Source organism: Oryctolagus cuniculus, chromosome 3, assembly GCF_964237555.1.
Source record: "Oryctolagus cuniculus chromosome 3, mOryCun1.1, whole genome shotgun sequence".
Classification (NCBI taxonomy): Eukaryota; Metazoa; Chordata; class Mammalia; order Lagomorpha; family Leporidae; genus Oryctolagus; species Oryctolagus cuniculus.
In genome coordinates, this window is record NC_091434.1 from 4,236,148 (window position 1) to 4,249,115 (window position 12,968).

Sequence of the window (12,968 nt, forward strand, 5' to 3'; positions counted from 1 at the left end):
CCAGAAACAGAGTCCCCAACTACAGTGGGAAAGTTCTGGAAACAAAAGGACTCTGGGAGGTGGCGGTCACAGCACCTGCTGACGCTGGCCTGCCTTCGAGGGTGGGTCTGCCTTCGGACAGCTGGCCCCAGGGAACGCCTTGCAACTGTTAGGAGCGGTGGAAGTAGGAAGGATACATCCAGGCATGACCAGCACTGGGGGTCTCAGCAAAACCAAGACCCAAGTGCTCATGCAGCCGCCTGCCAGGGGTGCTGCCTCCAGACAGGCACGGGCCTCAGGCTCCGGAGGCCAGGCCCACCTCAGCCACAGAACCCTCTCCAGGCTGTTAAGCCTCCCCTTGGCGCTGGCATCCCATATGGGTGCCGGTTCAAGTCCTGGCTGCTCCACTTCTGATTCAGTTCCCTGCTAATATGCCTGGGAAAGCAGTAGAAGATGGTCCAAATGCTTGGGCCCCTGCATTCATATGGGAGACCTGGAAGAAGCTCCTGGCTCCTGGCTTCAGATAAGCTCAGCTCCAGCCATTGTGGCCACTGGGGGAGTGAACCAGAGGATGGAAGACCTTTATCTCTATCTCTTACTCTGCTACTCTGCCTCTCAAATAAATAAACAAATCTTGAAAAAAAAAAAATCCCTTCCCATCAGTGCCGGGGGTCACGGTTTGAGGGCCCCAGAATGGTGTGTGCAGAATGCTCTGGGCCTTGCGTTTCTCTGTGAACACCACTCACTGAACGCCGCCCCCGTCAGCGATGGAAGACGGGCACGCGGACGTGTAGGCCCCTAGCGTGCGCTCAGCCAGCCAGCGAGACGTCCTAGGTGAATCCCCAGTGCTAGGCAGGCCACGAGGAGCAGGTGCGAGACGCACCGTGGACGGGCTCAGGGGAGGAGTACCCACTGCCTGGACCCAGCAGTCTGCCATGCGGCTTGATGCTAAGTGAAAAAGCAGGACTTAAGGAGCTACCAGAGGAGTGGACAGTCAGCGCTGGACATGGACAGTCAGCAGTGGACATGGACAGTCAGCACTGGACATGGACAGTCAGCACTGGACAACCTCCGCGCGTGCTCACCAAAGGAAGGAAGACAAAACGCGGCCCGAGACGCCACATCACTATCAGAATGGCCACCGGGAGGCTAAGTAACGGCTCAGAGAATCTCTCAGAAGCACAGAGGAAAATACTGCTAGAAAGCTAACAATCCATCAGACTGGCAAAGTTACATTAGGGGGAATCCTGTTTTTACAAAAATGCTTATTTTATTTATTTAAAAAGCAGAGTTAGAGAGAAAGAGGAGGAGAGACAGAGAGCTATTCCATCCACTGGCTTACTCCCTAACTGGTCACACTGGCCAGGCTGGGGTTAGATCAAAGCCAGGAGCCGGGAGCTCCTTGTAGGTCTCCCATGCGGGTGGCAGGGGCCCAAGCACTTGGGCCACCTTCTGCTGCTTTCCCAGGCCATGAGGAGGGAGCTGCATCGGAAGTGGAGCAGCCGGGACTCACACCTGTGTCCATATGGGATGCTGGCATTGTAGGTGGTGGCTTTACCCGCTATGCCACAATTCAGGCCCCGCAGGAATGTTTATTAATTTAAGGAGATAGAAAGAGAAAGAGAGAAACAGGGAGTGAGGCGGGGGAGGGGGAGGGGGAGAGAGACCTTTCATCCACTGGTTCAGCCCAGAAACGGCCCTAAGAGCCAGGGCTGAGGCAGAACTCCATCTTGGTCTCCCATGCGATGGCAGGAACTCAGGAGTTCACCTCCACCTACTGCCCCCACCCCGAGCCCACCGGAGATACAAAAGAGCCCAGCCTCTGGGGTCTGGAGCCTGTGCCGCGTGTTCAACCTGTGCGCACGCTGGTGGTTGGTCGCTCACCTCTGCGGATACATTTTCTCTGAATAAATTAGGTCTGGCTGCAAGTTCGAACCCTGTCTCCTCTGTTTCTGCACCCCTCTCCCTCAGGCCAACTTCTGCCGCCGTCCCAGGCCATTAGCAGCAGGCAGGTGGATCAGAAGCGGAGCAGCCGGACAGCCATACGGGATGCGGGCGCCACAGGCAGAGGCCGCCATGACCCCAGCTTCCGACAGTAAAGGACCGTCAGGGATAAGTGCTTGTGAACAAACACAACACACACGTCGTCAGCTGAAGGGCCCCTGTCACCCGAAAACTCAGGGAGAGAAATAAAGGCTTTGGACAAAGATGGGAGGAGCAGGTTTCGGAGTGGCCTCGCGGGCAGAAAGGGGCCCACAGGCTCAGACAGGCGGTGACTCAAACAACTCCGTGTCTCCAACTTTGTGACATTTACCAAAATGCTGCTTGAATTAGTGCCTAGGAATGCAGGGCAGGCATGCTACCCAACGGGGGGGCCTGACTCTGCGAATCCCACGTGTGTGAAAGCTCAACCAGGACACACCAAGGAAGGTTAGAGTTCCGTTCCCGGGGGTCCTGCACACCTGTGCATAGTTCTGTCTGCCCGCGCAGTTTCTGCAAGATCCGAGAGCCGTTTCCAGTGTGGCACTCCCAGGCACAGACCCTCCGGGACCGGTGGGCGTGCCCCGCCGCATTCCTGCCACTGGCTGCAAGGCAGAACAGGTGCTGTGGACGACTTATGGGAAATACCTGCAACACACCCCGAACCGCACTCCCAGGAGGAAGAACTATGGTGCCTAAGGGCATGAGGATGGGCGCTGCAAATGGGGCGGGCCAGGGCCAGGGGCTCCAGGCAGCAAAACACAGGCAGCCCGGAAGGGGGCCTCGTGGCCAGGGGCTCTGGGCGTCTCTCCCGTCTTCCCAACCCACCGAACTTCTGGCACAGCTCCCTTTGTGCCAGAGGGAAGTTCAAGGGTCTGCCTGCCAGCATGCTTTAGAATCTGCCCCACACCCCTTCTTCATGGATGACAGGGAGGGCACGGGGAAGAGAAGGGGCCGGCCTGCCCCATTCACGGTTTCCACTGCAGCCATTCCCAATTAGACGGCTTAATTACAGACTGGGCTGCTCGGGACGCCAGCAGTGAGTAAACAACCAGGAAATGCAACCCTTCCGGGTCTCTAATTAGGCCGAGCTTGCCGGTACTGACTTCCTCACTCCTGACTTGGGAGACAGGACTGGGGTCTCGGGGGGTAGCACAGTGATTCCTTCTCTGGACGGCACTCCTGCCCTGAGCTGGAACAGACTCCCCTGACCCTTGAACTCTCCAAGGAAGGAACAGCACCTTCCCTCCTGGCCCGGGGCCACCAGGGCCATTAGCAACCATTTTTCTTTTTAACTGCAGGGTAGAGCAGCCAGACTCCAGGGCAAGGAGCCAGTCAGAGTCACAGAGGGCAGGATGTGTAACTGCATCTGAGGCTTGCATAACACGATGTCCTCAACTATCTGGGAATCCGGTCAAAAACAGCAGCGAGAGCCCCCGAGGATGCCCCAGCCCTGAAATGGCCCAGGATCCCCCAGACAGGAGCCCGGTAGTGGGAGTGATGGGTGGGAAGAGGTTAAGTGCCCATAAACAGAGACACACAGTGAGGTTGCCCTGGAGGCTGATAACCACCTACTAGAGAGGAACCAAAACCAGGGGAGTCCCCTGGCCAGGGAAACGGGAGCTGCTCCAGAGGCACCGTGGGCCGCAAAGACCAACAGACCAATCACAACCACAAACAGACGCGGGTGGGGCCGGCGCTGGGGCACTGCAGGGGAGCTGCCACCCGGGACACCACATCCCATAGTGAAGTGCCAGGACGCGTCCCAGCTCTCCGCTTCCGATCCAGCTCCCTGCTAATGTGTCTGGGAAAGCGGAGGAAGATGGCCCAAGTGGGAGACCCACATGGAGTTGTGGGCCCCTGACTTTGGCCTGGCCCGGCCCTGGTCATTGTGGCCACTTGGGGAGTGAATCAGCAGGTGGAAGATCTCTCGCTCTCTATCATTCAGATAAATAAATCTTGCCCCGAAAGTTTTTCTGTTGCTCTCAGCCCCGAGCAGCAGAAGCGGGGGTGCAGAACAGCCGATCTGGGCGGAACCATACAGCCAGCCCGGCCCTGCCAGGCGCTGGGAGCGGGACAGCCCCCAGGATTCTGCGTCACACAGAAGGCACCTCCTGCACCGCCAAGGGCTCAAGGCAGGGCGTGCTGAGTGGACGGCGGGGACGAGCCCCACCCGGCGTGACCTCAGCCCCGTGTTTCCACATCTGCTCCTGAGCCTCCCGCTCCGCGGCCAACAGTCACTGAGCAACAGCTCTGCCCCGAGAAACAAACTCGCTTCGCGCCTCCTCTTCCTCTGCCCACCCTGGAAACACGGGATTCCCCGGGCCCCTATCCCAGGCCAACTTCCCACGGCCAACAGTCATCATCCACCCCCACGGCCCACTGCCCCTCTCTAGATAATCTTCAAAGGAACCCATCCACCCAACGGCCTTCCAGGCCACACCCTGGATCTCGCACAGGAACCCACGACCAATAGAGTCGCTGAGCTCTCCTGGCCCCTCCCCAGGCCGGCGCTCACCACCCCCAGCCTGGCCTCCGCCCGTCCAGGGAAAGCCCCTCTCTCCTGTCCTCTTTCTGGGTGTAAGTGTAGCTGTTTGCTTTCTCTTGTATTTCCACACAGCAGAGACCATGTTCGACCTCTCTGCAGGGAAGGAAGTGAGCCACCCTTCTGCATCGTGCCCGTCTCTCGGCGCACCCTCCAGCTCGCCTCTTCCCGCTGATGCTCATGGGACACTGTCCCCGCGCAGGGCACCAGACTGGACCCTGTGCGGCGGCCAGCAGATCTAACTTCCTGTCTCACAGCCAAGGGTGCTGCAGTCCAGGAGGACAGGGAGACTGTGCCCGGGGCCTGGAGCTGGTGTGTGACAGAACCAACCAGCACCTCCACCTCCCGAGACGGCTAACTTCCGGTGTCCACTGGCCTGGGCTAAGGGCGGCCCAGACAGCCGGCCAAGCATTTTCCTACCTGTCTGAGCGTCCTGTGTGAGAGCCAGGCTGCAGCCAGCAAAGCAGGCAAAGACACGGCCTCTCCCGGGAGGCACCTGCCCAGCAAGGCCGGAGCGGACACACAGGTGAGGAGGCTGGACGCCCGCCTTCTCTGCCCTTACACGTCACTGCCCTGGTTCTCGGGCCTCTGAACTCTGACCGCCCAGGGCTTTCCTGGCTCTTGGGTCAGCAGAGAGTGGACCCTGAGAACTCCTGGCCTTGCAGTCCCGCACACCAGTTCCTATCAAGTGTCTCCTCTCGGGGCGCCACCAGCATCCCGCTGGCCCTGCCTCTCTGCAGAACCCTGACACGCCACGCTTTCCCCTCTAACACAGGGGGCGGCCTGCGGCAGACGGCACTCGGGCCCGGAGCCTTCCACCCCCACTTCCCTCCTGGAGATAACAGCTGCTCCGGGAGCTCTCGGGGGGCCCTGGGCGCACACAAGGCAGGGCTCACCCCCACCCTACAGGTAACGCAATGAGATCCGGGGTGACCGCCATACACGGTGTGCCACACCACAGGGAGTCGGACGCCCCTCAGTCCCCAGGCTGCTGAGCCAAGCCCCGGGAGCTAAGTGGCTTCAAGAACAGAAACAGGGGGCAGTGCTGTGGCATTGTAGGTTAAACTGCCTGCAGTGACGGCATCCCACATTGGCACCAGTTCGAGTCCCAGCTGCTCCTCTTCTGATCCAGCTCTCTGCCACGGCCTGGGAAAGCAGTGGAAGATGGCCCAAGTGCTTGAGCCCCTGCACCCATGTGTGAGACTCGGAAGAAGCTCTTGGCTCCGGCCTGGCCAAGCCCCAGCCACTGCAGCCATTTGGGGAGTGAACCAGTGGACGGAAGACCTCTTTCTTGTTCTGCCCCTCCTCCTCCTAACTCTGCCTTTCAAATAAATGAAATAAATCTTTTTAAAAAGAGAGAGAACAGAAGCACAGAAGACATCCCCTCCGAATCCTAGAGGCTGGGACTCTGCACTGCAGGTGTCGGCAGGGCTGCCGTGGGGGCAGTGTTCCTTGCCTGCTCCCAGCGTCCGGGCATTTGCTGGCAATACTCGGGATGCCGGGGCTTACAGAAGCAACCTCTGCCTGCACTGCCGGGGCCTGCTCCCTGTGTGTGTCTCCGTGCCCAGCCCCCTGCCCCCGAGAAGGATACCAACCCTGCTGGATGATGGGCCCAGCCTACTCTAGGTCCCCTCACCTTAACCATCACCTGTGCAGCAGACCTAGCCCCTTTCCAAGATCACGCTCTGAGGGACTCAAGGGTAGGACTTTTTTTTTTTTTTTTTTTTGACAGGCAGAGTGGACAGTGAGAGAGAGAGACAGAGAGAAAGGTCTTCCTTTTGCCGTTGGTTCACCCTCCAATGGCCACCGCGGCTGGTGCACCGCGCTGATCTGAAGCCAGGAGCCAGGTGCTTCCCCTGGTCTCCCATGTGTGTGCAGGGCCCAAGCACTTGGGCCATCCTCCACTGCCTTCCTGGGCCACAGCAGAGAGCTGGACTGGAAGAGGGGCAACCGGGACAGAATCCGGTGCCCCGACCGGGACTAGAACCTGGTGTGCTGGCGCCACAAGGCGGAGGATTAGCCTAGTGAGCCGCGGCGCCGGCCAAGGTTAGGACTTTCAAGTGCACTTGAGAGGGACACGGCTGAACCCCCGAGCAGCAACATACAGATCTGGCCAGGCTGGTTCACCCCCCAGCAGCACAGTCCTGGGAAAGCGAGCGTCTGGCCCAAACCAGTCGTAGAGGGTCGGTGGGGCGGACATCCAGGAGTGGGTGCTGGGGGCCTCTTATGGGCAACGGCCTCTGACCTCCCTTGGGAAGAGTCCTCCGTCACCCACAGCACGTGTCCAGGAGCTCACCATGGGACGCCCAACTCCCCAGTGTCTCGGCCCAACAAAGCCCTGGCAAGATGATAAGAGGAAGGAAAGACCCCGCGCACCTGCTGGAGAGGAGACACAGAACTGAGCTGAAGACGACGTCAGGGCAGCCTTCTCTGGGATCCTCCGCCCGTGAAGCAGAGACGTTTGAAAGCAAGGAGAGGCCAGCAGGGACCTGCTCAGATCCTGCTGGTGAAGCGTCCAAGCTTCATCCAAGCCACCCCCTCCCAAGTCGTGCCCCTCAGGGCTCCGGACCTCTCAGCATCAGCGACAGAGAGCTGGACGCCCCCCTAGAAGAGCTCCTTTCCAAAACACAACCAAAGCGCCCCCTCTCCTCTGCCTCACGGAGGCTTTCAGGTCACAGAATGTGGAAGGAGCCCTCAGGTCACGGAATGTGGAAGGAGCCCTCAGGTCACGGAACACAGAAGGAGCCCTCAGGTCACAGAACACGGAAGGAGCCCTCAGGTCACGGAACACGGAAGGAGCCCTCAGATCACGGAACACGGAAGGAGCCCTCAGGTCACGGAACCTGGAAGGAGCCCTCAGGTCACGGAACACGGAAGGAGCCCTCAGGTCACGGAACCTGGAAGGAGCCCTCAGGTCACGGAACCTGGAAGGAGCCCTCAGGTCACGGAACCTGGAAGGAGCCCTCAGGTCACGGAACGTGGAAGGGGCCCTCAGGTCACGGAACACGGAAGGAGCCCTCAGATCACGGAACACGGAAGGAGCCCTCAGATCATGGAACACAGAAGAATCCACCTCACGCACCTGCAGCTGATGGAAGCCTTCAGAGCAACCGTCTCCCCAGGTGGCCCACGCAAGAGCAGAGCTGAACCCACGGGTGGCCCACGTGCCCAGGGTCTCAGTCTGCACTGCCGGACCACGGGCGTGCATCACTCCCTCTCCCACGCCAGCACGGTCAGGAGTACTCAGCCCTGCTTGCAGACGGGGCAGCAGAGGCCGGGGCAGGTGAGGACCCAGTCCTGGCCACACAGCAGGGCACACGTGAGCTCAGCGTTCACGCCAGGACGCCTGTCTGCACGCCCAGCGTGGGTTCTGCTTAGACGACAGGTGCTCCTAGGCCTGCTCCTCCTGCGGCGAAGAGCACACAGGACTCCCACCCGTTCATGCTTCAGACAGGGAACCACGCCTGGAACCGAGCGAGCGTCACGGGAAACCCGCACAGACAACAGAGTGGCCACCACCTACGGCTTCCACGCACTCACACCACAAACGGATGCGTTCTGAACAAAGCAAAGCAGGTTCCTTCGTGGTAGGCAAACTCAGCTCCTGCAAACACTAAATTTTTCTCCATACTCTGAAAGATGATTTTATTTGCACCAAAATAAGGCTCAGCTTTCTCAGTCCTGACCTGGACGACTAAAGTAGGAACACAGAGAAATCTTGGGGGGGAGGGGGTGGCGGGGGGGGGGCCACAAAAACGTGAAAGGCTCCCCCTGAAATGCCACGCTGGAGAAGAACTCGCCGACGTGCCCGCGGGCGCCAGGCGGTGTGGCGTTTCTCTGCCGAGTCACAGTATCCAAGGGACACAGGTGGTCAGCAATGGAGGGTGGCTGACCGATTAGACAGGCCTAACTGCATAACCACCGTGGACACACAAAGCCGCTCTCTGGCAGTTTGGAAGCGCAGCCTCCCAGGAGGAGGTGGGCTGGGAGGGGGCTGCATCTCAGAGATAACCTGGGGGGGGGGGCTCCCATGGCCCCGTTACAGTGACCCACCCCCCACACGGGAAGCAGAATGGCGGCGCTGGCACTGCTGGTACTGGAGTGTGCGGCTCCCAGGACGGGCAGAGCGCTGGAGACACACGGCACTGGTTTACCCACGGCGCTCTCGGGCAGAGCTTTCACTGGCAACGCACGGTGTGAACTCGACCTCGAGCTCTAGGGGGTGCACAAAAGAAATTCAGGGGACAGACAGGGACGACTACGAGGAACCCACCACTTCCCAGGCCACAATACGGGTACACCCACCCGACTGCTGAAGTCAGGGCAGCCGACCGCAGCCTGGGGGAATGGGGTCCAGCAAAGCAGGACTCAAAAGCCGTCCACATGCGCCCAGAGGGGCTGGGGCGAGGCGGCTCCCAGGGAACCTGACACCTCCTCCTGCAGAGTCTGGGCCGACCCGGCACGGCACAGCGGCTGCCTCTGGTATCCCACAGCGAAGCTCCCGGATCTTCCTCCAAAACAATCATGCGAATCTGCACAGGAAAATCACGGTGACCGGCACATTCCAGGAAGCACACACCAACGTGGCGCTCGGCGCCACCAAAGGAAAACTGAAGCTGCCGCCCGGCTACCGCATCTCCGGATTAAATCAGCAGGCACCGTTCTGCAGGCTGACACGACCACCTCGGCAGAGACGGCACAGCCACATCCCCCAGGAAGGCAGAGGCCGCCGTGTTCCCGGACTGCAGCCACCAGCCGCACACCCCCGCCCAACCAGCTCAGAGAGCAAACCCTGGCACACCTGGCCCCAGTAGAGGGTCCCAGGAGGACCCCAGGTGTGTTTCAGATCTGCCGTGGGGACAGGACAGGAGAGCACAGGCAGAGCGAAGGCCCCCAGCCCCCCAGGGAGGCTGCCCAGATGAACTGCAGGGTGCCTGGGACATGGCCTTGGCCGCCCTTGATCCAGAAACTGTCCTCAGCCGCTGGGAGTGGCTGGCCAGGCAAGCCCTGGGAAGGCTGCCCAGCAGTCAGAAAGTGAGTTCATTCCTTCTGCGTAAGACACACTACTGCCAGGCAGCGGCGTTCTCTGGTTCTCGCAGCAGCACAGCCTCACCCTGTGTGCTGACCAGGATCGTCTGGCCACGGGGGCCCCAAAACCCAAACATCAGTGCCGCCACTCAGAGACAGAGAGAGTGACAACCCCAGGTGGGCCATCCCAGGAGGCCGGAGCCTCCAGAAGCCCAGGCCCTCCCATCGCAATGCGGCCCTCACATGGGTCTGAGCAGGGAGCCAGCAGTCACATACGCCCGCAGGGAGGAAGAGGCGAAGGGACCCTGACGCAACGAGGTCTCCCAGAAGCTGTCACACGACAGCTCCAGGCCCCCTCTCAGGAGTGGCCACACCTGGCAGCAAGGGCAGCTGGCTGAGGGCCCACAAGGAACCACCACCCTCACCTAATTAGCTGTGCACCTGCCACAGGCCTTGCTGGGGTCACGCACACACCACACTGGATTCCCATTGCAGAAGCGTGAAGGAGCGGCTGCTGTCTCCTGCCCCCGCCAGCTGAGGGCACCAAGGCACCAAGAGTGTAAGTGGCCTGCCCAGGGTCACACAAGCCAGCCCAGGGGCCCCTCCTGGGCAGAAGTAGGGCGGGGAAGAGTGCTAGGAGGTGACAGATCTAGGAGGGATGCTCTGGGGGGCCCCTCACAAAGAGGGGCCGTGGCAGAGCGACCCTCGGTGAGCAGCCAGTGAGGCAGCCGTCCAGTCCTCCCTTCCTGCACGGAGCTCTGCTGGACTCTCTCGAGGCAACAGCCCCGGGTCCTGGCTGACACCCTTTAGGGGCGCCGGACCTGCCAGCACTGGGATCATCAGGTTTGCTAAGTGCACACTGGAAGGAGAGCTCTTGGCGCATTTCCGACGTGTTGATTTGCGGTAATGAGCCCTGATGTCATCAGCCGTGTGGTCCTGGCATTGGGGCACTGCGGCTGCATTTGCATATGAAGGAACAAGGCTGAGGGGCCTGTCAAAATATTTCCTGACAAGGCACAGTTGGCAGAGAGCGTGTTCCCAGGACGCAGGGGCGGCTCTTTGTTTTGATGGGCTGTGGCTGCTGCCACGCGGGCTCATGCATTCTACCCTCCCTGCAAAGGGGCTGGGCCAGCACGCAGGCCTCGCTGCAAATAATGAGGGCGCAGGATGGGGAAGCGAGGCCGGTGTTGCCATGGCGGCACGGCAACCCATGGTCACGTTCCACCGAGGACCAGCATGCCGCACCCATGCCGGTGAATGAGCACAGTCCCTCCGTGAGTTAAACGGAAGCATCACTCGCCACAGCTCCCTTGAAGCAGCCACTGCGCCTTTATCAAACACAGGTTCCCACTGTGGTGGATTTGCTACATTGTAACATGATGCGGAAAAATAAACACTGCAAACCCTATCTTGAACATCTTTGAAAAACAGCCACAGGAAAATGTTGAGAAGAATTCCACCAAAACGCTAGCAGTGAAGCGAGATAAGACTCTGGGTTTCCAAGCCAAAAAAAAAAAAAAATTTTTTTTTCAATGTGTGTTTTATCTGGCACAAAAATCTTTCCACAGTCCTCTATTTTGAGGTCTCCTATTTGTGCATTTTTAACCTGCAGGAGTAAAGACCGAATGCAGTGAGGTTTTCCTACGAAGGAAGGAGGCAGCTGATACCCGCTCTTTCGCTTTCAATAAAGCATGCGAGGAACGGCTGCTTCCTGCCTCCGTGAAGCCCACTCGCGTCCCGTTCCCGACAGTGGTTTCCGCCTCATCCAAGTTCTCACGATTTCGGGTGTTCCCACAGAAACCCTAACTTCTGGGTGACGGGCACACTGAGTGCCCCGATCCGCTCACTACACACTGGATGCGCTGGCACCTCACGGTGGGCCCACGACGCAGATAGCTGAGCCAGGTCTCCACTGAAAATAGGATTGGATGTTTAAACTAGCCTTTTAAGAACCCTCAGGTGGCCCCCACGCTGGGTACCTGCACGCCTGTGCTGTGCCCACCTTCCTCCGGGCCCTCCCGCAGGCCTGCTCACCTCATACCAGACCTGAGGGGCCCGCCCTCACCCCACAAGGCAGCACCATGCTCCTGGGTTCCCAGGGCACTCCCACCTGCCGCCTCTTCTGCATGGGGCCTGGTTTCCAGGCTTCCCTTCTGTCAAGCCCATTCCCAAACATGGTCGCAAGGACCTCCTCTTCTCTAGCTCCCACCCGGGGTCCCGGTGCGACCTGGGTCCCCACCCAGTGTCCCGGCACCTGGTCGTCACAGGCACCAGCACCTCTACCACAAACAAGTGCTGGGCTCTCGTCCAGTCCTTGTCTGGGAAGGGGCTGTTGGTGCTAAGTGGCACCCAGTATGGGGCCTCATGTGTGTGGCCTGGGGGCTGCTCCCGTCCCACCCACCCCTGAACAGCCCTGGTGTCGGCGATGAGCATCCGACTTACCTTGAACGCCCCTCTGCTCCCACCAGACGCACATGCAGGTCACCAGGGCACAGGACGGGGCTGGAACCCAGCCCCCTGCCCGTCCGTTCCCTTCCATACGCCTAGGACACCACTTCCCCTCCTAAGTTTGTGCTCCTAGAAGGGCAAACCTCTTCCTGCTCCCAGTCAAGAAGATTCCAGGGCACATTTTTTTAGTTCTGACCTTGTCCGCATCTCCCTTTGGCCAGAGCTCAATCACAACACACAAACCCCTGGGAAAAGTCTCCAGGAAGAACATGAGTCCAAGCACTGAGCCATCGCGAACGAGGAGACAGAAGCCTCGGTGTGGGGACAGGGACTCGCTGGGGCACAGCAGGTTACGGGAGCGCCCTAGGGTGCACAGGACACAGCATCACTGCATGCTGCCCCACCCCCACCCCATCACCAGCAAGACCCAGCAGGGGCAGACTCGGCACCGAGATGGGACATGGGCTCACCCAGACTGAGGACGCCCTGGCTGGGGCCAGGGGCAAAATCCAGAGAACGTCTCCCCCTCGGGAGACAGGCTGAATCGGAACCCGCGGCGCCAGCAGTGACAACGGCCCAGGGTGTGGCTTCCCAACTGAAGACAGCTCGGTTTGAAACTTTAAGTGAACAATGGAGATAAACCCCATGCGCCACCTGGCTTGCCCAAGCTCTGCTGGATTTCACGTAGTAACGCCCACAACGGGACCTCCTAGACCAGGCCAAGACCCACAGCTCCAGGGCCGAATCCAGCCCACGGCCCGCTGTTGTAAGTAAAGTTTTACTGAACCATGGGCCCCCGCCACAGAGGCTGCACCCTCCACAGGGCCCTCCCGTGCTCAGCTCTGCACTGCCCCTGTGACCTAGACAGTACCTTTCCCTCCCAAAAGGATGCGCTTCACCTCATTCAAGTCACTCTTTCTAAATGACTTTATTATATGAGCAGTATGTGTTCACCGAAGGAAAGGGAAATAGCTGTTAACAGGAAAAA

At 59.7% G+C, this 12,968-nt stretch overlaps 1 protein-coding gene across 8 annotated transcripts in view; it reads right to left on the bottom strand.

The window, feature by feature from the left end:
- The window catches only part of AGAP1 (ArfGAP with GTPase domain, ankyrin repeat and PH domain 1), a 527,130-nt gene that overhangs the window by 401,788 nt on the left and 112,374 nt on the right, over positions 1-12,968 (bottom strand). For 2 of the 8 annotated variants that reach the window (XM_070071491.1, XM_070071489.1), the window contains exon 1: positions 11,975-12,086. The exons of the other annotated variants lie outside the window; for them this stretch is intronic. In XM_070071491.1, coding sequence (XP_069927592.1) covers positions 11,975-12,071 — 97 coding nt within the window. In that variant the 5' untranslated portion in view covers positions 12,072-12,086. Of the gene's footprint in view, positions 1-11,974; positions 12,087-12,968 lie in introns of those variants that run through there. 8 annotated transcript variants of the gene reach the window in all.